This window comes from Neodiprion pinetum, chromosome 4 (assembly GCF_021155775.2).
Source record: "Neodiprion pinetum isolate iyNeoPine1 chromosome 4, iyNeoPine1.2, whole genome shotgun sequence".
NCBI lineage: Eukaryota > Metazoa > Arthropoda > Insecta > Hymenoptera > Diprionidae > Neodiprion > Neodiprion pinetum.
In genome coordinates, this window is record NC_060235.2 from 29,867,171 (window position 1) to 29,889,222 (window position 22,052).

Consider the following 22,052-nt stretch of genomic DNA (forward strand, 5'->3'; position numbering starts at 1 on the left):
TTATGATATCAACATTTTATTTTCATATAGCAAATCAGTTTTTCTTTTATAGAATGTATACAAAGAAGGACATGTGGATAGAATAGTATGAAATAAATAATCACAGTATGAGTAAGTAATGGCAATAACAAAAAAAAAAAACTGATTATAATAATAATAAAATTAACATCACTTACAATTAGCGTAATTTATCAGGTAAAAAACATTGTGCCACTTGAGTATGATAATAGTAATTAATTAAAGGGAACAGAGTTTTTTCAACACTGGTTAAACTAACCTTTGTTATGCTCATTCCGTCTATGAAAATATACTTTGGCTATAAGTTTGTATACATCATTTGTATTCTATACTATATCTTAAATTGCCTTTGATTTTCCACTATGCATTTGATTACCTACTACTTACATTTTATCATATCATCTTATATCACTGCTATCATACATATCACTACTTACGGAAGGCACTAATAATGGCTACTATAGAATGAGAACAGTCTGTACAAATATAGCCCAACGCTTAAACTAATTAAAGCTACAAGATGCCACTTTAAGACACGAGATAAAAAAAAGAAATGAAGTAATTTTATTTGTAATATTTCTGGTAATTAGATATTCTGGAATAATATACAGCGTTAAGCACACAGTCTCGATGGGTAAGCGACTTTTTGGAAAATCTTCTTCTATCTCAATTTGTTTTGTTTTTGCTGCTAGTTAAAGTTAGTTAAGTCTTTGAATCGGTCACCTGGAACAAAAACAAATCCGAACATTGCATTTCATTCATCATGGTGTCAAGTTTTGGTCAAATTTAATATAAGATCTCTTACCCAGGGTTTTCTTTTTACCAAAGCCTTTCTTTGATTGAGAATTTTTATCAGCAGCTTTCGAATACTCAGCCACCCTTTGGTCAAATAACTTCATATGATCTACGCAAGATAGATTCAACCCTTCTATTTTCAAAATTCGATCGTGTATAAACTGATTGAACATCGTTGTTTCCACAAACCATTCGAGGAAGTATTGAGTTCCACGCGATGGCCCAGCTTTTACAAATGACTCTTTCTGTAATACCGAAGTCAGAAATATGTAATGCCCGTGTTATATTTTCATTATACCACAATGCGAATTTAGACAATGAATGTGTTGTTTAGAAGATTAATAAATGATACTAAACATAAAATTTAGTTTTCACATTAGCAAATCATTGAGACGATCACATTATAACAGCATTTAATTCAAAATACAGACAGTTCTATCCTTTATGTAACTGCCGTTCAAGCATGTACGTACCTCGAAGACGATTTTCCCATCTTGTTGAGTGACAATGTGTGAATCGCAATGGGCGCAAGTTTCGACAAAGACCCTTAAAAATGCTTCAGAAACTAAAAAGTTTCTAGAACCATCACCGGTTTTGGTGTTGTTAGACACCAATTGTAGAGCTGATTTCAGTCCCTTCTGAAGTCTTGACGGTAAAATGGAAGACTCATCTCCAACGGCTGAGATTACCTTTGAATTGTCCAGGTCTACAATAATCCCCTGAAAAACGTTTCCAATTGTTAGACAGAGGCGGTCACATTATTTAGCTTTAATAGACAATTCCCAAAATAAAACTCGTGTTTAGTCAATGCTACGACGACACCCGTTTCGGTAAATTGTACTTACATCTTCCATCGGCGTTATTTCGACAGTGATTCCATTTCTTTGTTTCAAAATTCCAATAACAAACGGCGATGGCGCTTGTGGGATTTCAGAAAATTCGGGAATGTTAGGCAGAATCGGTACAAACGGGTGTGGCCAGTTAAACGGGTAGAGTAAACTCTGCAGAGCCTCGACGCATGACGATAATTTACTGCAAAGCAAAAAAAAAAAAGGAACAAGAGTTAATAACAAGCTCGTCAAATCCTCGGAAAAATTCTGAACTAAAGTACGTTGGCAATTGAATATCTTTTTCGTCAATATTTCTTTCAAAAATTGAAGCTCACCTCAATTTACTGCAAATCAGAATGACCTTTCGTTCGAGCAATAAACTTGCGAAGAGAAGGAGCAACACTTTGACGGAAACCGCGTCGAATAATTGACTCATATCCCTTTCCTCCAGTCGATGATCATCGAGTCTAACTATGGTGTATTCGTCGTTCGTCGATTCCAGATCGTTCAAAGAGTCTTCGGTACCCTTGGATTTTCCGTGATGCAACAAGACCGCGGTGGTGAGCTTCGGCATACCTGTGCTGCGAGTTTGCCCGTAAGAATTCGTGAACTTGTTACCAAGAACAACGTTGTTGTTAAACGTCGGGCTATCGGCGCCGCTTGATGACCCGTCGCAATCTTCCTCAGTCTCGGTCACAATGGGTTTGAACCTCAGCACTTGCCCAGCTTCCGGCATTCTGCTGTTGTATAATTGCTCGATAAAATTTCGCCTCGCTACATCCGGCTGGCCGTGCCGCGACTCGAGCTCATCCAAGAGTTTCGCGTAAAAACCACTCGCCCGGTGCTTCGTGATTAGGCAGTATGCCAGAGGTAGACAAACGGGTGCTCCTTCTGGCCTGACTCGACGACAGTGGCCGTATCGCCGATTTCCTTTCTCGTCCGTCAAGACGAACGTGTACGCCAGGTTTTGATCCGATTCCAAAGGAGGCCAATCCAGTCCGTCGGGAAAACAGAAGTACTCTATCCATGCCGGGGGTTTTGCCTGCAATACAAGATTACGCGGAGGAGCGTTAGAAATACAATGTATGGTATGGTAAAACGGTATCGCTGAAAACTGCGATAACTAGTTTGCGAACGAATGAAAAACGCCTGATAATTACATAGCTCGCTGACGATGAGTATCTTTAGTCTCAAAAGAAATTTATTATTTTGCGTGGCATTTGTAGTTTGAAATCTGAACCGAGCCTAAATAATTCTAACCTGTCCGAATCTAGCTCGTGTATTAAATTTTACACAAATTCAAGCTTTGTAGATTGTTTCAGGTTCTTTCAAAGTCTCGCAACTGAAGTCGCAACGAACGATAAAACGTGTAAATTAATTATCTCCAAACGGGTTCGTCATCGAAATTCAGTTGATCTGCGAGTTGTTTCGTGAGAAACCAGATTGAATAATATGGAAATAAACCGGTTTGCAGGCGCATTTTTTAAATTATTTTTACTAATATAAAAAAGGATATCAACCGTTCTCTGCAAAAAGTCATCTTCGTAAAGTCAACAGATTATTCCGTGAAAATAATTGAATTTTAAATTCAAAATATTCTAAAACTGACCACGGATGTTTTTTTAGATATTTTTTCTTTTTACAAACTGATTACCGAACTATGCTCCTCGATTTATGAGCAATCAAAAGTAGTTAACTCGTATGTTGTATACCGTATAAGAAAAAAGACGTTCGTAATGTGTCCAGCCACCGTGATAGCAACTTTGTCGATTAAAAAGAAGAAATAAAAAAAAACATTTAGGATTGTTGATAATGGAAATCTTTTCCGCAGAACAAAATTATACACTGATTTCGGTGTCAAGCTAATTGAATTAAAAAAAAAGTCGTGGCGATAAGACCCCGAGACTATCTTGACTTCTTAATAGCGAATTTGTTTTACAGTTGTTGTCAATTAAATCGCTAAACTTACATGTATCGGATATTGATCCTTAACGTATGGTTTCCTGGTACTAAGATTAATTTCAACCAGGAGACATACTTCGAAAAGATTATCAACCAGTTTGCTGACTACGGGACCTTCTTTGCGTTCCGAAAACTTTGATGAAACCCGTCTAACGTAGTGTTTCCTCTTATCAGTCTGGCTTCTGTGAAGTTCCGCTTTGCTCGGTCGAAACGGTTTCTGCTTCTCTTTGAACACCTGGAGTTTTTCACTGAAGGTCGAGTATTCTTCCGTGATCGAGGTCGATGAGGCCAAAGAGTCGGTGTCAGACGAAGTATTCGAATCCGTTGGTGTTTGGGATCCAGCCATAACCGGCTGGCCGAATGCTTGATCCAGCAACTGCTCTATCTAAAATGTATAATTTACGTTGTAACAAAATAATTTGCCAAAATTAATATTGATTTTATATTTTTCATATGCGAGTGTACGAACACGATTCATTCGTGATCATTGTTTTTATATTATTTCAGGCGTTATCTTTTACTCACACACCGTCAAGGTATGTTATTCATTTATAGATAGAAAGTTTAACATCAACATTTTACAAATGACAAGATAGATTCCTTTTACTGATCACCTCGAATATCGGATAGTCAGTAACGGTCAAACCAAACACATAAAATTACTCAACTCTCATTCTGAAAGCATCTTTATATGGATCTCGATAATCTTTACTATATCCCTTCCAATAATACCGATACAAAATTTAAAGCGAAAGGACGACAGTGCCAATTACGACCAGATACGAATAGATACCAACTACGATACGAAAGGAAAAATTACTTAAGCATGGAACTTTGTAATGAGTACTATTGTAGGATTGCGGTGCATCTGACATAGAGCCCAAAGAAAATCATTCCAAACCAATGTGTAACATATATATAATATATATATAGTTATATACGCATTACAAAATCGAATTGTATTATACACATGTTGCAAAGATTAAACGTAGTAGCTAGTTTTTTTTTCAAATGTATTACACAAACTTATTCATTACATGCGGAAGATGATACTCGAACAAATGATTCCCATATTTTTGACGCTATACAGAATAACACAAAATCGCGTCAAGCAATATTTTCGAGTCTAAACTCTCCCAACTGTTTTATTGAAAATTTATTCACCATTTTATATGCGATAAGTACGTGGTACAGAAATTGTTGCGATCAAGTACCCACTTATTTTTTATGTATCCTCATAAAATATCACTTGTCGTGTAGTATCGTGAACGATAAGCAAACACTTTCGATAACAAAAGACAGAAGCATACAAAAGATTATTATAACGGAAAAAGAATACATGTGATAATGACAAAACTGTAATAGAAAATGGACGTAATAGAAAACTGTAGGATAAATCTTGGTAATAATAAATTTTGTGCAAATCTAAAATGCAAAGCACAACGCGTAAAACATTATAAAAGTACGTACATACGCAATGAATAAATAAATGGAAATTAATTATACAAAATGTGGCAAAAACAATAATCCTCTGGATATAAATAATAGAAACATGTCTTTTGGCACATTTAATCGTCATATCGATAAAAATAAACATATCGTTTCTGATTGTGAGTATTCTAACAATAAGTGAGACAGAAATCGTGTATCGAATTATTAGAATTTCATTAAACGATGCAAAATTATTTGACGACGATTACTGCACGTGATTTTAGTTATGTGATATTAAGTGTCGGTGAATTTAATATCAATTGATTTAAGAAACCATTGCTTTCGAAATTTTAAAGCGCCGGTCAACCGCCACGTGTAAAACTGACCATCAGATACACTTTTTAACTATAAATTTACGGAATGGGAAGTGATCTACAAAACGGTTTAAAATACTATTTATTGTTAGTCACGTGATTTATACGAGGAAGGAAAAAAAATCAAATCGTGCTAACCGTTGTATAAAAACCGAAGCACGGCCGTATAATATTATACTGGTCCAACAACGTCTGGATAAATTTGACGCAACAAGGAACCAGGTTACATGTCACCGAGTAACGCGTATATCCAAGCTTCGGAACAATTGTTTACACGTCGATAGCCGCGCAACGGATACAGCCATAAAGGTTTCGTGGAAGCAATTTGCGGAGGTAATCGTATGGAGCTGAGTGTATCGGACACGAGGCAACTTGAAGAGGGAAAAAATGCATCACTTTTTACGCATTTAATCGAAGGTTTCGCCTTAAGAATTACATCACATAAAACCGCAAACGATATTTCTCTCTGTCTCGCTCTCTCTTTGTTTATATTTCCGTAATCTGTTCAAGGTCCAAGAAATTATATTCTTGGTGTAAACTTTCGTTATCAATTGTACTCAAAATTTACAGTACATAAGCCAAAAAGTAAATACGTCGTATGTCAATTGCAAAGAATCGAATTTCAGCAGACTCACAATCATCCAAATCAAACAAACATAAGAGAAAGTTAATGCAAGCTGCACTGAAGAATTCAAGCTTCCTTAAATCATGTTGAAAAATAAGGTATATGGCTGGAGATTCTGACACTGTACATTTTATCGCGCGGTGACGCACATTGATCGAAATATAACATTGGAAACGAATTAGGCTCCGAAAGGAACGATTAAAGTAACCGGTGAACGTCTTGTGATCAGTCAGTACGAATTTATAAATTTCTTATGAATTCACTAACTTCAATTCGAAGGATACGCATAGAGCTCATCCTGCGTCAGTCCGGACTTGACAATAAATAACAAACCACTGGAAGCCACGTGAGTCACAATACAGTATCAGCAACTTCCTCCTGTGCCTCTTCTCAGTCTCTATCGTTGGTGGGCTCAAAGTATAACACAAAGTGTGACCAGTAATTCAGAAATATGCGTTGTACGTACGGTACAAACGTGACACAGAAAGGTCAATACCAATCGCGTTAACCCTTTTTGACACGTGACAATAACGGAAATAATAGGTAAGTTCGTACGTAATATCGTTTGAAGTCAGACGAGATGCGTACGGAACTTGTGTCGCCAAACTATATCCATTTTAATATACGAATCAACGGTTGTCTTCGAAAATCACTTACCAGTTTTGTCACCCAGTAACTGATATCGAGAAAAACATAAATCGCATACTACGCGGTATAAAAAATTAAGAATTAAGCCTACTCACAATATTATCAATTCGTGGTGCCACCGCCCTGGTTGTACGTAAACCGAAATCTGTCATAAGGTTTGCCATCGGAGATTGTGCCGGCATATCGCCAGTCAAATGTTTGACAGGTGCTATGGCAGTGATCTATTTTTATACCCGTTTTTACTTGAATTTTTGCACGGTGGCGAAAAGTGCAAATGACACCGACGAAAGTATTCTGCAGATACGATGGGAAATTTTCACTTGAAACAAAGATAAGACGACAAAATTCAAAAGAGTGAGAAAAATAATTGAATACTGCTGAGTAGTTCCGTAGTGTCAAACAGACTAAATAGAAACAAGTTTATATCTGACAATGAGGAATAATACGATGAATATTGCGTAACTCAAGAGTTGGTTGAATCCGTGTTCTTGTATTTATATTGGCTGCGGTCTGTAAACTGTACGACGGTCGGATTATCAGGATGGGAGTGAAAATGTATAAAAATGAGGAAACAGAAGACTCATAATATGCTTTTTCATTAAGTTCAAGAAGTACAGGGCATTCGATAGTTGCGAAAAAAATGAAAATTTTTCCAACGGATGAACATAAGTTCCATGTTACTTTTCTAGATTTATTCATGAAGTTCCCTGGGATTTTTCCGACTTTTGCCACCCGGAATATCACATCTCTTTTTTTTTTTATCCCATTGAAGATTATAATCTCTTATACCTAATTAGAAGAATTTATGATTGATGACGCAGTTTTTTCGATACACGATTTTTCTTCTGTAATGTACAACGTCTACTACGAGAAACGTTTGTCTGCAATAATAAGCATTAAACAGCGTCACATAATAACGTAAAACCAGCTACGTTGAAGAACGCCATTACTGTTATTACAGGAAATATAAGAAACAAATTTGATAAATAAAGTAGAAAAACAAATATCCGTTATCGTATAATGGTAACACAAACTACGAAATCTCACAATATTAAGATAATTAAACCATCACCATGTAATATTGTATAACCACCACCATACCGAGCTTATAATGATTAATGAGCAAACGATTTCCCCAAAAAATCATTACACCGTCTAAGTAGAGATACTTTTGCAGCATCCAGTCAAAGCGATAGGGAAGGAAGGTAGAGGCGAAGAAAAATCGGAAACCAAAGGTTACGCAATTTTGGAAGTAAGTATAAAATGTGAACTCTCAGGTATCGATTTCGCAATGAACGGAGAATACGAAGAGGCTGGAACAAATAAATGACGAAAATATATAACGCTGTGACTTTATATAATAAGGATCTATTCGGCATTCATAAATATTCAGTTCCGATTGCTACAGAAGCAAGTGAAATTATTTCTCATTACTTTCCATCTTCCTTTCTTCTGCTAAAGACTGAACAAAATAGAAATACTTATCTAGTTTAAATATTAAACAGCAGCTGACTCAGGTTCTTTACGATAACCTATTATGTATGTATTTTCGAAGAGTAATTATTGTGTACCCAGTGGAAATAGACAGGCTTTACACAAGAGATGATCTGAAGTGTACATTTGCATAGGTATTGATAAACCGTAGCGTAGAAACAGTTAACTACAAGTTTTCGCAAGCCAAAGCAAGAAATGAAGAAATGATTGGGCAAAAACAACCGAGACCTGAGAGTTGAAAAATTTATTTAAATAAAATTGAATCAATGAATCACCTTGGTCTTATCAAACTTGTCGGGCGAAGGACGCGTCAGGATCGCCAACTTGAGTAGCGATTTCTTAGGGAGGTTGTTCTCGTGACGATTATTCGTCATTGCAAACTCATTTTCAATATGGTTATTGTTGGTTTCAACGCAAGCGGTTGGTATGGGAGTACACTGCGGACAATCACGGTTTTGATTATAATAAAACAATATACGCACATAGGTACATACTACACGACAGTGTAGAACGGCATGAAACATCCAGCTACCGAAGTGTATGAAATTGCTGAACGAAGCGAGAACGAATATTTAATGGAAAGCGAGACTCGTGTCCAGGTATAATTACAGATATATACATATTAAGACAGTTTCAGTGTACTTGTAATTACACAGGTGTTGGGAAGGCAAGAATTTTTGGAACGCCGGCGGTGTGAATAGCCTAAAATTGACGTACAATTTCAATCCACTTACTGCGGTATGGTTATTTGAAAATACACCGCCTGTCCGTCTGAGTCATCGAAGTTATCGACGATACTTATTATTGCATTTATCATAGTAGCGCGGCGGTCACTGTGTATTTTATATCTTGGAAATTTGTTCGAATGCGAGCTTCGCTTTGTTCCAAGGGTAACACTGAACTGCTACAAGCTATTCTGTCGTTCCTGTGTGTGCGTGTTAATATGTATAATACGATCGATAACTTATGGGTCAATAACGAACGAAAACTATAGTGCCAAGTTGTGCCGACTCACGGCTAAATATAAGTTTGAGATAGGTCAAATTTGCAGCCACGAATGAACCTCCCTCTAAATATCGACTTAGGTACGAGCCTTGGCACTGAAACTCATACACAAATTATTACTTTATGCCGATATGCAGCACGGAAAAAATATTTAAATAAGAATATCGTTGAAAAAGTATAACAACCGTAACGTTACCAACGATTTGTTAATCAACCGTGTTACGTAAAATGCCGTTGAATTTACATAATTTATAATCGAAGGCCAGTATTGATTCAAATAAATGTACTGTAAAATACGTACACACGTAACTCACGACGTTGATATACAAATTATTGCAAAGTTTAACAACTTTTTAACGAATACAATTATTACTCACACACGTGGATACTTTTTCTGCAGAGTAAATGACCGTATATACGTGAAATACGAGGATGAAGTTAGTAACGTTACAGTAACGATGTATGTTTAAGAAAAATCGTTGAAGTTAGCAACGTGATCGTAAAAAAATAAGTTCCAAAATTGCGAAATTACGGTTTTTCCTCAGCACGAATCGTTACAATAACGTTCCTAACTTCAACATGATTGTATAACAGAGTTGTAGAACATCGTTGGAACGCGAATCATTCTCGCTCATAGAATTTTCCCACATTGCTTCGATCATTTGCATATGATTAACGGTGGAACCGTACACCCGGTTACACGAACGGAGTCTATTATCGTCTTTGTGATCCTGAACAACCCGACGCGTAAATTTCCCACAAAATCGTTCGAGTCTAATGCGCTCGCAATTTACTATTATGCAACGAATTTCACTGCCCGGAGAAGTTAGACGATTGATCTAAATCGAATGAAATCAAACATACATGGTTACAAAATTTACAGCAGCTTTTGCAGAGTGGAAGCCTAACCATGTAAATCGTAGCATCGCAATTGGCGTTCAGCTTCATGACAAAGATGTGAAGTTTGTTTAAATATCCTGAGCTCAAAGTCTAATTTATGATAATTATACACTGCATGTTGCGAGTTCATGCACTGCCAGATGGCGAGCAGCATTAAAACATTTTTAAAAAAAGGGTTGTTGACTTGGCTTTATACAACTTTTAACAAAAGCTTTTAATATTTATGAATAATAAATTGTGAAATTGAATTAAAAGATGCTGATCCAAAAGATCAAATTCGGGAAATAATGTCGGTAATCACCGAAATATTGGTAAAACAATGTTAGCAAATTTTCTTTCCTCTTACATACTATAAATAAATTTACGTCAGAGATGGCAGCTCAATCTTACCATGTAATGCAACTCAGCTCCTTTTGGGAAACTTTTCGGACTATCCTCTCGTTTATTAATGCCAAACCGTCTCTCGACTCTGGGAGAAGACGTGGCTGATTTCAATCCCGTGATATCTGTGCTGAAATTCTTGTTGAAGGTAAAGGGTTCGGCGTAAACGTGTTCCTCCTTGTTCGAAGCGTTGGTTACGTGTTTTTTGGCGTCGGAAAACGTTGTCAACTCCGATGACAATCTTTTTGACGCTGGACTGACGAGCAAAGTGTCGTATGGATCGGGGTTTATAAAATTTAGTGAATTTTCCATGCTATCAGCGACGTAGAATTGTGAATTATGCGTAATAGCATGGCCAAATTTACTGTAAATATTTTCAGATCTTCCCAGGGAATTGGAACCAGAGTTTTTAGTATCAGTTAAGTAAGTCTTGAAATCTGGGTTCTGTATTTGCTCATAGATACTAGAATTTCCAGCACAGTTCAGCAAAGGTAAACAGTCGAATCCTAAGTTTCTGCTCCTTTCCGGAGCACTGGGTACGTTGGGTAGAGGCCCAAGCCTTCCACCCTCTTCCAAAGTTCGAGATAATGTTTTCTGAAATATTTCCCTGTGCCTTGTAACATTGCTGTTTTCGGTATCTTCTTCAACTTCAACTTTCACTTTCGGACTTGTAGTAATGCCGAGGTCAGTTTTATCTTGCCGAGGGACGATTACTCTTGGACCGCAAGCTTTTTGATGTTGTATCAAAACATGCTCCAACTTTTCCAACATCTCCTTGGAATCCCTGCTTGTCCTTGATCTTGAATTCAATGAACCGAAAGACCTAATCGGTGACGTTTTGAACTTCTTAGGTGAGTAAGAAATGTTCAACGGCGAACTTGAGTTTTCTTCAGACGATGCAGAGTCGTTCAGGGCACCAATTGACGGAAAACTTTTTTCCCTCGCAGGAGAAGAATCTGAGTGTGAGAAACTCTTTTCGGCATCTGATTCTTTACCCGATTGTATGCACAGCTTGGACAACGGTATCGAAATATTATTCTCACTGTTTAAATCAGGCACAGCGATAGGCTCATAATCTGTTGAATTATCGACATCCTTAATAACGTCTGAGGATTCTTCGCTTCGACCTCTTATCCTATATAAAAGGCTGTCCAGGTTTGGAACTCTCTGTGGTACGCTGGGCATTTTTTCCTGATCAGGAAAATCGCTGTGCTCAATATTACCTGAATTAGGGTAATTGAAACGAGTATCCTTTCTGTTCTTCATACAATTTCTTCTCTTCAAATGCTGAGTGCCAGCATCGTGCAAGAAACTATTTATTTTTTGTGCTGTTGTATCAGAAACATTTTGGCCCACACTCTGACTGATTTCAAATTTTTTCTTCTGCCAGAACCCATTTACTTCTTCGTAGTCGTCGACTGGAGACCTGTTCGTTGTCGGACTATGAGCAAAGGTTCTAGGAGGTTTCTTGGGCGGTGGTCCAGAAGGAAGCGGGGCTTTGAGAGCTGCCTTCAACGTGTCGGTTAGTTTGTTCTCGAACATTGGTGGCGATGCGCCAAGTATCGAAGATTTTCTGGATGTTAAATTATGTCTTTTGTCTCTTAAAATAATGTCTTTTACAGGAACAAAGTCAAGGTTGGTTTGGGCCGACGGAGAATCTTTGCTGTTTGCGAACAAGTCAATTATTCGACCTGCTTCAGAGCTATTCTTAGAATGTCGACTTGCTACTCCAAACAACTTGTTTTTACTAGCAAGTGGAGAGGATTCATTGTCATTTTCTCTTACTATGGATTTTCTTCTCGATAATTCTTCCCTGATATCGCAGATCTCGTCGTTATAATCCTCGTTGTCATTGTCTTTGCTGTATTTATGCGTTGACACATCGTTATTCGTCTTCTGTTCATTGAATTGATTATGTTTGGGTTTCATTACTTTCGTGTACTCGACACCGTTCTTCGTAAATTTGTCAAGTTTGAGACAAACCTCAGTACTGTTATTTTTCTTAATTTCATGTCTGTCCAGTGGACTTTCACCGTCATCGTTCTCGTCTCGGATCCCCTCAGAAATTGCGGATATATTTTTATGTCTTGATATAACGGTCGTTCTAACAGAGTCTATGCGTTGCTCGTTCGTCGCTCGTGATGCAGGCGATATTTCCCTGTTCCCCAAACGTTCCGAAGACTGGCTTCGCGATCCTTTTGGCTTTTCTTTTTCTCTCGGCAACAATCTGCCGTATCCGCCATTGTCGTGAAGTTCTCTATTTAAATTATCGGACAGCATGATCGAGTCCACGTCGTCGTATCCCATTTCATGTTCGTTGTATCTCGATTTCTTTTTGACCTTACCGAGTTTACCGTACTCGGGTTTATCCTCGAACAATTTGACATTCTTATCGACCAACGAAACGATCCTCTCCTTGGTAGGGGAATGCAGATTCTTGGTCCTAGCCAATTTGTCTCCCCGAAAAGCAGGGCTTCTTTTAATATTTCTACCAGGATTTGAGAGCTGCCTTGTAACCTGGAGTTTCAAATTCTTCCTCAGCACAACAGGAGACGCACTCAGTGTCCGGCATAGCGATTCCTTCACTTTTTCGTCGTCGCGCTTTTTCTCACTCGAATTATCCCTCTCCGGGCTTGGACTGGCAGATTCGAATTTTTGCTTTATCGAATTAACTCGATTAGAATTCTGCGGCTGAATATAAGACATCTTGCGCAAGATTAGTGCGTCGCATTAAAATATGTAAATGAAGCCGAAGCTAATTTCACTCAATTATCGTTATATTATAAGTCACAATTTACAACCATTGTATTTGCAAGAAGATATCTCGTAAAATTATTAAAAAAAATAAAATGAATATTAGATGTGAATGTAAAAAAAAGCGTTAAAAAAATATCCTCCATAAATTACGACAGATGCGTCATTTAGTTAGTCACGGAACAGTAGCATCCACACGCACGAGCGTTGTTATTATACACCTGTTGCTCTCCATCCCGTTAGATTCGAGGTTATGTCGCTCGGTGTCTTCTTACATCTGCTCTGAGGAGAAAGAAAGAAAATCGACGTCTCAGTTTCGCAAGTCCAGTAGTTAATCCGTAACACGGTGTTACCTCATTGTTAACTCATTGCAAGCTGTACTGCTAGTTTTTAATTAAAGTATGGATATATGTATGTGCGTACGTACATATTGCGAAACCCGATCGCACGTCACGTTTTGATGCGTATCAATGTGTATACAAGACGGCTCGTTGTTTTCTTCCTCTTTCTTATATCACTCTTGTTTCTTTTTGTCCCGTCTTCTCCCTCCGCCTAACATCCTGTTTCGGGTATCGACTCGCGTGTGAGTTGAACGTGTTGAACGAAGCCTCGATGTTTATCAATGTTTATGTTTATCAACGACGTGAACTTCGAGAAAAACGCCAGCTTCGCGTAGAACTCGGTGGATAGAAACAAGCGAAGTCCGCCTGCAGCCTTTCGAACAGCGAATCAGCACTCGCGGTGTCACATTCAGATCGGATTCTTGCACACAAGCCGACCGACTTCACGCCCGCTTGCCAGCCCAGCGGCGACTGCGTCGCGTCAACATTTAATACTTTACCCACCGAGTAGCAGGTGACCCTGATGCCTATGTGAGCTGTGTGCATGCAGGCCTAGGTACGTACACACAGGCCGAACCGCCAATAGAAACAACTCTCTTGGGTCATGAAAAGTGTCACTCGTGTCAGCTCATCGCGCCTCGCATAATCACGTGTCCAACGGTCAACGGATCGCCGCCGCCGCAATTCGAACGAATTTTTTCGAAAAACAGAACGCGCTCGCTACACGGAAATCTCGCCTCTGGCTTTACGCACAATTATAGCTTCACCATGTCGTACCGCGCGAAGCTCTACGCTCATGGGAAACTGAAATCCTGTTACGTTGGTTTCGTTGTTGGGTTAAGGTATATGTATATATGTGTGTGTGTGGATAAGGCGCATCGTGGGGCGCCGGGATATTGTTTGGAAAAAGTGCGGGTTACGGTTCACAACCATTGACTGACGACGCCTCGGCGCTTAAACTACGTACGTACAATTATATTAATTTCCTTATGTTTAACCAGAGCTGGCTATTGAAGCAAAGGAGATGTGTTCGACTGTTTGAATAATATTGGTCGTCCGGAAATCTAGACTTTGTGTTAATTTTATTACGATCAAATTGATATGTTTAACAGTTACATTGTTTTATCACGAAATACGGCAGCAAAAGTTAGAATTCGTTCGATTTTGCTCCCTGAAATCTCATTTTATTTATAAAATTGTTTTCTACAATCTTACTGGAACAATTTTTTTTAATCGTTTGACAGCGTTAACTCTTTCAATTTGAATTGGCTACATATATAAAATACAAAATACATTCGTGTAAATTTGTAGGAATCTTTATCTTCTTAAATCTTAACGTCAAATCTCACAAACTGACTAAATTTTTATTTTGAAGGCATTTGAAGTGAAACATGGACGTATACATATAGATGATTTCGATTATAATCATACTATTATTGATTTTTTGATTTATGGAGAAATCATCGGAGTTTACGAATGCATTAATTCATTATATTATACACAATGTAATCAAATTACTCGTAATAAAATTATTAAAAGGTATTGATTTTTGGTACAAAAATTTATATTTGACTGAAATTTTGATACATTATCTTGAGTACTAAGAGATTGAAATCCCTCGAATTTTAGATCTATATATATGAACTGTACTGTACTTGAGAAAACGAATTTAACTATTGAATGTATAAAAAAAACACGACGAGTTACATTTTTTCGACACCTGGAAATGTTAAAAATCTTGGGACAAAAATTCGGTGGAAATTTTAACGAACGTGTAATTTTTGTGAAAACGCAGTCAAGTTGCGAGATATAAAACTTGAGGAATTTTCGCCTGTCTTATAAATTACATTTACTTGCGTCGGTGATTATCTGTTTGAAATTAATTCGAACTTGCACTATCGCATTAGCTGGGTAACACCGATAAGATATCTTCATATGATTATTTCAGTGTACTTAAGGTGGCAACCCGTATCTATGAAACAATTATATATCATACATATTATAGATATGTAACGTGCAACGGAGTTAGCTCACCTTATTTTTACAAGCTGCACTGCAGTTTGGTGAATACGTGGGAACGACGATCGTCGTTCTACCGTTGAAGCCGACGGACATGGTTCCGACGAAATGTCAATCGCGTGAAAAATCGAACAGCTCAAGGTCAGTTGCAATGTCATGTTAACGACCTTCGAAGTCTTACACTTTCGTGTCGTTATCTTCTCCTTTTCCGCATGCTGCAATTCGTCGTTGGTGATCCACAAGAGCGCGGAGATGCTCGACTGTCGCTGAAAAGATCTACTACTAGACGTGAATTTAACGCGAGGTCAATACCCGCCAATTGCCTGCCGACAACCTCGTACGACGGTGTTCTAAGGATCATTCGTGGATGTCACTCGCGAGGAAAATTTTATTCACCGTATCGGAGATCGTGCACGATCTTCAATAGTGGATCTCTTATCGCTGGATAACACGGTCACGCGTCTGTTGCTTCGTCGAATTTTACACTGCGGTAGAGAATTATGTGTAAATTTATTTTAAAGGTCTGATGTATTCTCGGGACACCTACGAACACTTGAGTTAGTCACTTTGCGAGCGATGGATCATTTAGAATGACACCGGCGAATGCTGGATCAGTCATACGTTACACACCGTTGCCACGCCTACCTTCCAAACAATGATATGCGATTAAAACTTATCGCAAATTCAGGCTAGCTTCATTCCGCGACAAGATCTCACCGCGAGACGCGAGAGTTTCGTCGACTTGAGTTTTCAAAACTCATTACGACAGTTCGACCATGCGGCATTCAGACTCGAATCAACTCAAGTATACATAGATTTTCATGTGCCACATATTGGTATGTGAGATGGGAAACCGTTTGATTTCTTTATTCGGATGAACGTTGTAAGTGATCGTATCAACCTGGTTGGGTCTTGATGTACGGGAGAAAAGTTTTCCATATTGGTTTTAATGATTTTTTAAATCAGATAATTTTTCTGTGCAGCGACTCTTTCATAATATAAGTACAAACCGAGTGCTCGTCCAGAAAATAATTGTCTCGTATTACGCTGGGAAATTTGAGAAGTCGGTTTCGGAATCAGGTGCAGTGTCGGTAGTTTCGGACTTTTTACGTCTATAATAACTATATATACACGTGCGTGTAAAACCGCATTGAGAAAAATATCATTTGTTACGGTTACTACAAAATTCTTGTTCAACAGCTGTCGTCGTAGCAACAATTGTTTAAACATCGTCGGAATTACAATAAAATGCGTTACAAGTAACTAGTCAGTGGGATCATTATTGTGAATACTCTACTTTCCCATTACATCGACGTTACATAGTTGAATACAATTTTTTAGTTAAATAATACCTTGACATCAATTTCTGGATGAACCAAAATTAAATTATCGCAAAATTAATACGAAAGTATAGCACACGCGAGTGACCATGATCGAAAATAATAAAAAAAAAAAAACAGGTATAATATTGAATTTTCTCGTTACGGTAACAAAACTGATTTTCAATTTATACCCAGAACTGTACATTTCGGTTATAGTAAAAAATTAAACCAGTCAAGGTCCGTATAGTAACAATAAGTAACTTTTCTTCTCGGTGCGACTTATCGAATTCATTGCGAAATTGACGTTACTATAGCGAGCGTAGCCTAGGTACGTCTGTACTCGAAGGCTTAGGCGTGCAGAGCCTCGCTGACAGTATGTTTTAGCACATTGTGTCTATAAATAAGTGGAATAATAGAATGACGAAACTGTTCATGAATCGCTTCAACGAGGAGGAATCAGTGTTTTGTCAATTAATTTTTGTAATATAATACGGGTAATGCGTTTCGAGTGTTGACCGCTCTTTGTGGTGCATCTGTCCTACGTATTTATACAATATGGCATTGGATTGCAAATTGCGATGATAACGTCAAGGTGCAAACACTGGCTAGTAACCTGAAGACGGCTTCGCGACGTTGGTAATATGCTTATTTATAAGGAGTGCAGAGCTGTGCCTGTACATTATTACGGTATAATCGCAGCCTGCAGATGTGTCGAATGCGTTGTAATTTAACGTATAGAATAAGGTATACCTTATGAACAACGCTTTGGCCCGCGAGCGCATATTTTAGAATTTTTTTTTCCATCTTGCAATTTTGGTCGATTATTTTTCGTACACGGAATAAAAGTTTTGGAATGTTTCTTTTTTTTTCAAGTATTTTTATTATGTTTATTTTTCTCTTATTTCGATAACTTTTACATTTGGTTTACCCTCACGACAATATGAATAAACGTTTTCAGTTTATTTTACTATTTTATTGTTCGTGAAAGAGAGAAAATTTGCCTCTAGACTGCATTAAAGGGCATTCGTATTGGAATATTGAGATATAAACAAAAGCTCCAATAAAAAAAATGTGACACACTGGCTTGGATCGTGGAAATGAATAGACTGAATTGACTGAGACAATTGTTACCATTAAATTTCTGATTTGATCTATTATTTTATAAATTAATAAACACTATATTTTTACATTGAAAAGTTATTATCGCTATATTCGTTTTAATCCATTATTTCCCTAGCATTATTCCGTATCGAGTTACGCACGCGGCATATTTATATGCAATATAACCGGGATGTATAAGATTATTATGGGAATGGAATTTTTTACGCACGCTGTAAAGAATTTCATTCCGTATATTCGTGTATTGATACGATTTATTAAAATAGAAATTATTATTTTATATTAACTAGCTATAAATGTATATACGTATATGGATACTGAATACTTGTCTTCAATGCGGCAGAAATAAAATTATGCATCTATGTATATAATTTAATGCGTTGGATATCGTTAGCTGTATTTAACGCACCTGCACGTCGAGTAAAAAATAATATAAAATAACGTGTCGTGATAATAACTATAACGATATATTATTATCATCGTGCAATGGTCATGGCCGTAGAATAATGTGTTTATACCTAATCTACTTCGTACGAATTAGGGTATAACAGATGATGATTTAATGCGTATAAAAGTGTTGTATTTCGTTTCGGATAGAGGAATAACAATAATAATAATCAGTCATAGAACGATTAATTATTATTAATATTTCGCTGATTTTCTCAATTGCAAAATTAATTGCAATTAAAAGTTAACGGCTAAATTATTAATTCATTTAACATATTATAGTATATCGTATGCAAATATGCAGTGTATTTGATACAACTCATACGTATATCGTAGTGTAAGTACGAAAATATTTTTATTGCACGAGTTCATTGGACGGTTTTCACAAAAATATACAATTCAATTATCCCCTAGTATGAATAATTACGACTACATGCATGTTATATGTATAATAATATATATATATAAAAAAAAAAAAAAAAATTAAAGTTCCTGAATTAGAATTGAGCAATGACTGTGTTAATTGGTTTAGTGAGTATATAATAGATATGCATAAAAATTTGCCTCGTATTTACAAAATATACGATGCCTAATTCTAGGGCACCAAAATGCGGCCTTAATATCATACGATCTTATACAACCTTAACTTTTATATAACAATACGTATGCATAAGTATACATACATATGTATGGTTACAGTCATTTATATATGATTATATGAACTGTAACTATATAAATTGACCTTGAGCTTTTTCGATGTAAAGCTCGATCTACGATTAGGCAGTGCGCGCTCTCATTTACCTTTGACTCGGCAGATCTCTTCCTTACCGACAGAAGACCCATCTAACCATTCTCCGCGCTACAAATTTAACAGTTCGTCCGGCAGATGTCGGTGTTGATTACAGTTTGAAGTCAAATCAAGAGACTCCGTAGAGTCTCGCGTCAAGATCTTTGGCCACCCTTATTTTGTTTTTCAATTATACCTTTAAACAGATCGTCACTGATCTCACTCCTGGCTGATCCGCATCCCCGACGAAATATCTTGTTAAAGCTGGCGGCGCGGCTTATTCATTCAGGTAAACGTTCGTTTATATATTCCGAACATCGCGGTTCAACGGCTCCTTCTGCGATCTGTACCGCCGTTCGGAAAGAATCAAGAGAAGAAAAAAGAACGTACAAACTTAAAAAAGAAAAAAAATTGTCCACGCTCGATAAAACGCTACTCATACCGCGACCGACTCAACGGTGCTCGGATAGTGTTCGTTCAAGCATAGGTAAGAGTCTCTGGCAATGATCAGCCTGTGCTGTCCGTTGACCAAAAGGTAGGAACCCTTTTTTTCCGTCCGCCTGCTCAGCTCGACAATTTCCCGGGCGAACTTCACACTTTTGTAAGTCTTTACGACGACCGTGGTCAGGATTGCAAATCCGATCAGTGTCAGTCCGTAGGCGAAACAAGGCGCCGCTACATCCATGAACGTTGTCGAGAGGTACATCCACCTTCTTATCGGTGGTGTCAACTCGTCGATTCCTTCCTCCAGCCACATTATCGGAAATACGATGTCCGGGAAATTGGCAGCCGCAGATATTGCCGGCTGATTTTCCACCTTCAGGTTCAACTGTACTCGCACCTTACCCTCGACCGGAACTCCCAATTTCTGGAACGAAAAGTCAATTGGAATACTGGTTAATTAAATCATTCTCGGATAGAGAAAAATATAGACGCAGGGTCGGTTAGTCTGAAGTTTTGATATTACGTTGAAAAATTTCTGCCACGTATTATTAAGCATATCATTCGCGATTTGTCAAGCTTCGTTTAGCAAGCGTCATTGACCGGTTAATTATATTCATTTGAATAAAAAAAAAAAAAAAATATATGATGATCCGACGCCTAGGTAGATCGAAAATCATTTATTATCATCCGCCGGATTAGACCCGCATTTGCCGTTATAAACGCAAAAGACCGTCACGAAAGTATATTGGTCATAACAGTGCTAGACCGTTTCTGAGATATACCATTACTCCTTCCCGACGACGGCTAATAATGCCGAGTCGATGCTCAGGATCTGTTTGGACAGCATTTCATTGTAAACCAAACAAATTCAACTCTCTTCAGGTGCAAGCTATGATCAGACAAGTGTAACGGATTGTATAAATTTTGTACACCCGATCACAGATTACAAGTTATCGTTATACCGCAGCAACTAATAATTTACAAGTCTAAGACGAATTTATACATCGCGAGTTCATGTTCATAAATTGAATCGTTTTACTCTCTGTTTAGCGATGGGTACAATTTCCTCACCGGTTGAATTTTGAAGTACGTTTCATGCAGCTCCTGTTTCGGTGTCAGTCCTTCAACGGCGTCCAAAAGTTCTGGTGCTGCTTTGTAAAAGTGCGGCCATGACAAGTAAACCGGGGCGCCTTAAAGAAGAGGATAAAAATACGATCATTATCATTACCACGATGTTCCGGATGATCGCCACTCGTCACGGTCACTTTTTCTGCGACAAAGAACTTGTCGCAGATTCTTGCACAGGCGATTATTGTTAACTTAAGACAGACGGGGAAACTCACTGTACTGGCACGGGCTGATATTCTGCAGACCACGGACAGGACAGTTCTCCGGTTCGTCCTGGCAAAAACACTCGTTATCCGGGGTTTCCTCGCTGGGTGGATCGAAGATGGTGTCTGTCGGTGTGTACAGGTCAGCCCTGATTCCGGTCTTGTCGGCTGGACCACGGTACTGGAGCGGTAAAATTCTGCAGATATCCTTGTCCCAGAGATGAACAATGTCGGAACCAGTGGTGTCCCGAGGCGGGAAGAACGATCCTGTCGATTGCAAGGACACCTCGTTACGATGGCCGTACCGGATATCGTAATTTCACAACATGGAAGTATTTCGAGTGCATCTTACCTTCGGAAGCGCTGATAGAGTTGCACGGCTCCTTCGGCCAGAAGGGCAGAGTATCCATGCCGTTCAATTTGTTTAGAAGACCAAAGTTTTTCATACCCTTTTCACCCGTGTAAATTGTATGGACCTCGCTCAGCGTGCCGTTTCTCTGGAAAAGCGTAGAAGAAGTTTGTTACGAATCATGTTACAGCTAAAGGCTCCGGAAGTATCGCGAACGAATGACTGCGAGGAACAGGCATCGGTACATATTCTAATAACTTCTGCCAGCTTTCGCGTATGTTACTGGTTACAAACAGAGTTTGTGCAACGATGCAGAGACTGTAAGGTTAAACGGCGACGAACGTGACAGTTTTACACCGTGCATTGCAGGCCTTTGTTGATCAGATCATAAGAATGATGTTCGATATTTCCAGCTTGAGCTATCCGCGAATATTGATAGATACGCTCGTTATGTACGCTTCGTGTGTGGAATTTTCTTTTTCGCAATCAGTCTGTGCAACGTTGAGTGGGCGATTTCGCAAAGGCCTGTGGATTAATTTTTTCAAGGTTGTATGAAATTTACCGCAGTGATCATAATTGTCGAAGAAGTGCTTCGGGCATGAAAGGGGGCGCCCTTTACGTCGAATTCCCGTATCAGTCTCATAATCTCAATTCCGTACACGATAAAGGCATCGCT

The 22,052-nt window shown here is 38.2% G+C and overlaps 2 protein-coding genes and 2 long non-coding RNA genes across 10 annotated transcripts in view; 2 read left to right on the forward strand and 2 right to left on the reverse strand.

Moving 5' to 3' along the window:
• LOC124216451 (uncharacterized) lies at positions 1 to 14,045 on the reverse strand. Of its 3 annotated transcripts, none has more exons than XM_046620985.2 (9): positions 13,645 to 14,045; positions 10,473 to 13,494; positions 8,453 to 8,614; positions 3,613 to 3,990; positions 1,979 to 2,685; positions 1,659 to 1,845; positions 1,287 to 1,532; positions 824 to 1,058; positions 1 to 741 (listed from the first exon to the last, which is right to left on the reverse strand). In XM_046620985.2, the coding sequence occupies exons 2-9, from the start codon at positions 13,167 to 13,169 to the stop codon at positions 707 to 709; spliced, it is 4,647 nt and encodes a 1,548-aa protein (XP_046476941.1). In that variant the 5' UTR covers positions 13,170 to 13,494; positions 13,645 to 14,045; the 3' UTR covers positions 1 to 706. The 3 variants fall into 3 exon arrangements, with proteins under 3 accessions (XP_046476941.1, XP_046476940.1, XP_046476942.1); XM_046620984.2 differs by having other exon boundaries at positions 10,473 to 13,499; XM_046620986.2 differs by lacking the exon at positions 8,453 to 8,614 and having other exon boundaries at positions 10,473 to 13,499; positions 13,645 to 14,044.
• LOC124216465 (uncharacterized) overlaps positions 13,932 to 22,052 on the forward strand; it is an 18,886-nt gene continuing 10,765 nt past the window's right edge. The window contains exon 1 of the long non-coding RNA XR_006882615.2: positions 13,932 to 14,521. This is a non-coding gene — a long non-coding RNA (uncharacterized lncRNA). The remainder of the gene's footprint in view (positions 14,522 to 22,052) is intronic.
• Positions 15,513 to 19,618, forward strand: LOC124216464 (uncharacterized). The gene is made up of 2 exons (XR_006882614.2): positions 15,513 to 15,718; positions 15,821 to 19,618. It is a non-coding gene; the product is annotated as an uncharacterized lncRNA (long non-coding RNA).
• dsb (debris buster) overlaps positions 18,804 to 22,052 on the reverse strand; it is a 46,416-nt gene continuing 43,167 nt past the window's right edge. For all 5 annotated transcript variants that reach the window (XM_046620998.2, XM_046620997.2, XM_046620995.2 and 2 more), the window contains 4 exons: positions 21,380 to 21,524; positions 21,040 to 21,294; positions 20,768 to 20,886; positions 18,804 to 20,120 (listed from right to left, as the gene is read on the reverse strand). In XM_046620998.2, the coding sequence (XP_046476954.1) occupies positions 19,689 to 20,120; positions 20,768 to 20,886; positions 21,040 to 21,294; positions 21,380 to 21,524 (951 nt within the window). In that variant the 3' untranslated portion in view covers positions 18,804 to 19,688. The remainder of the gene's footprint in view (positions 20,121 to 20,767; positions 20,887 to 21,039; positions 21,295 to 21,379; positions 21,525 to 22,052) is intronic.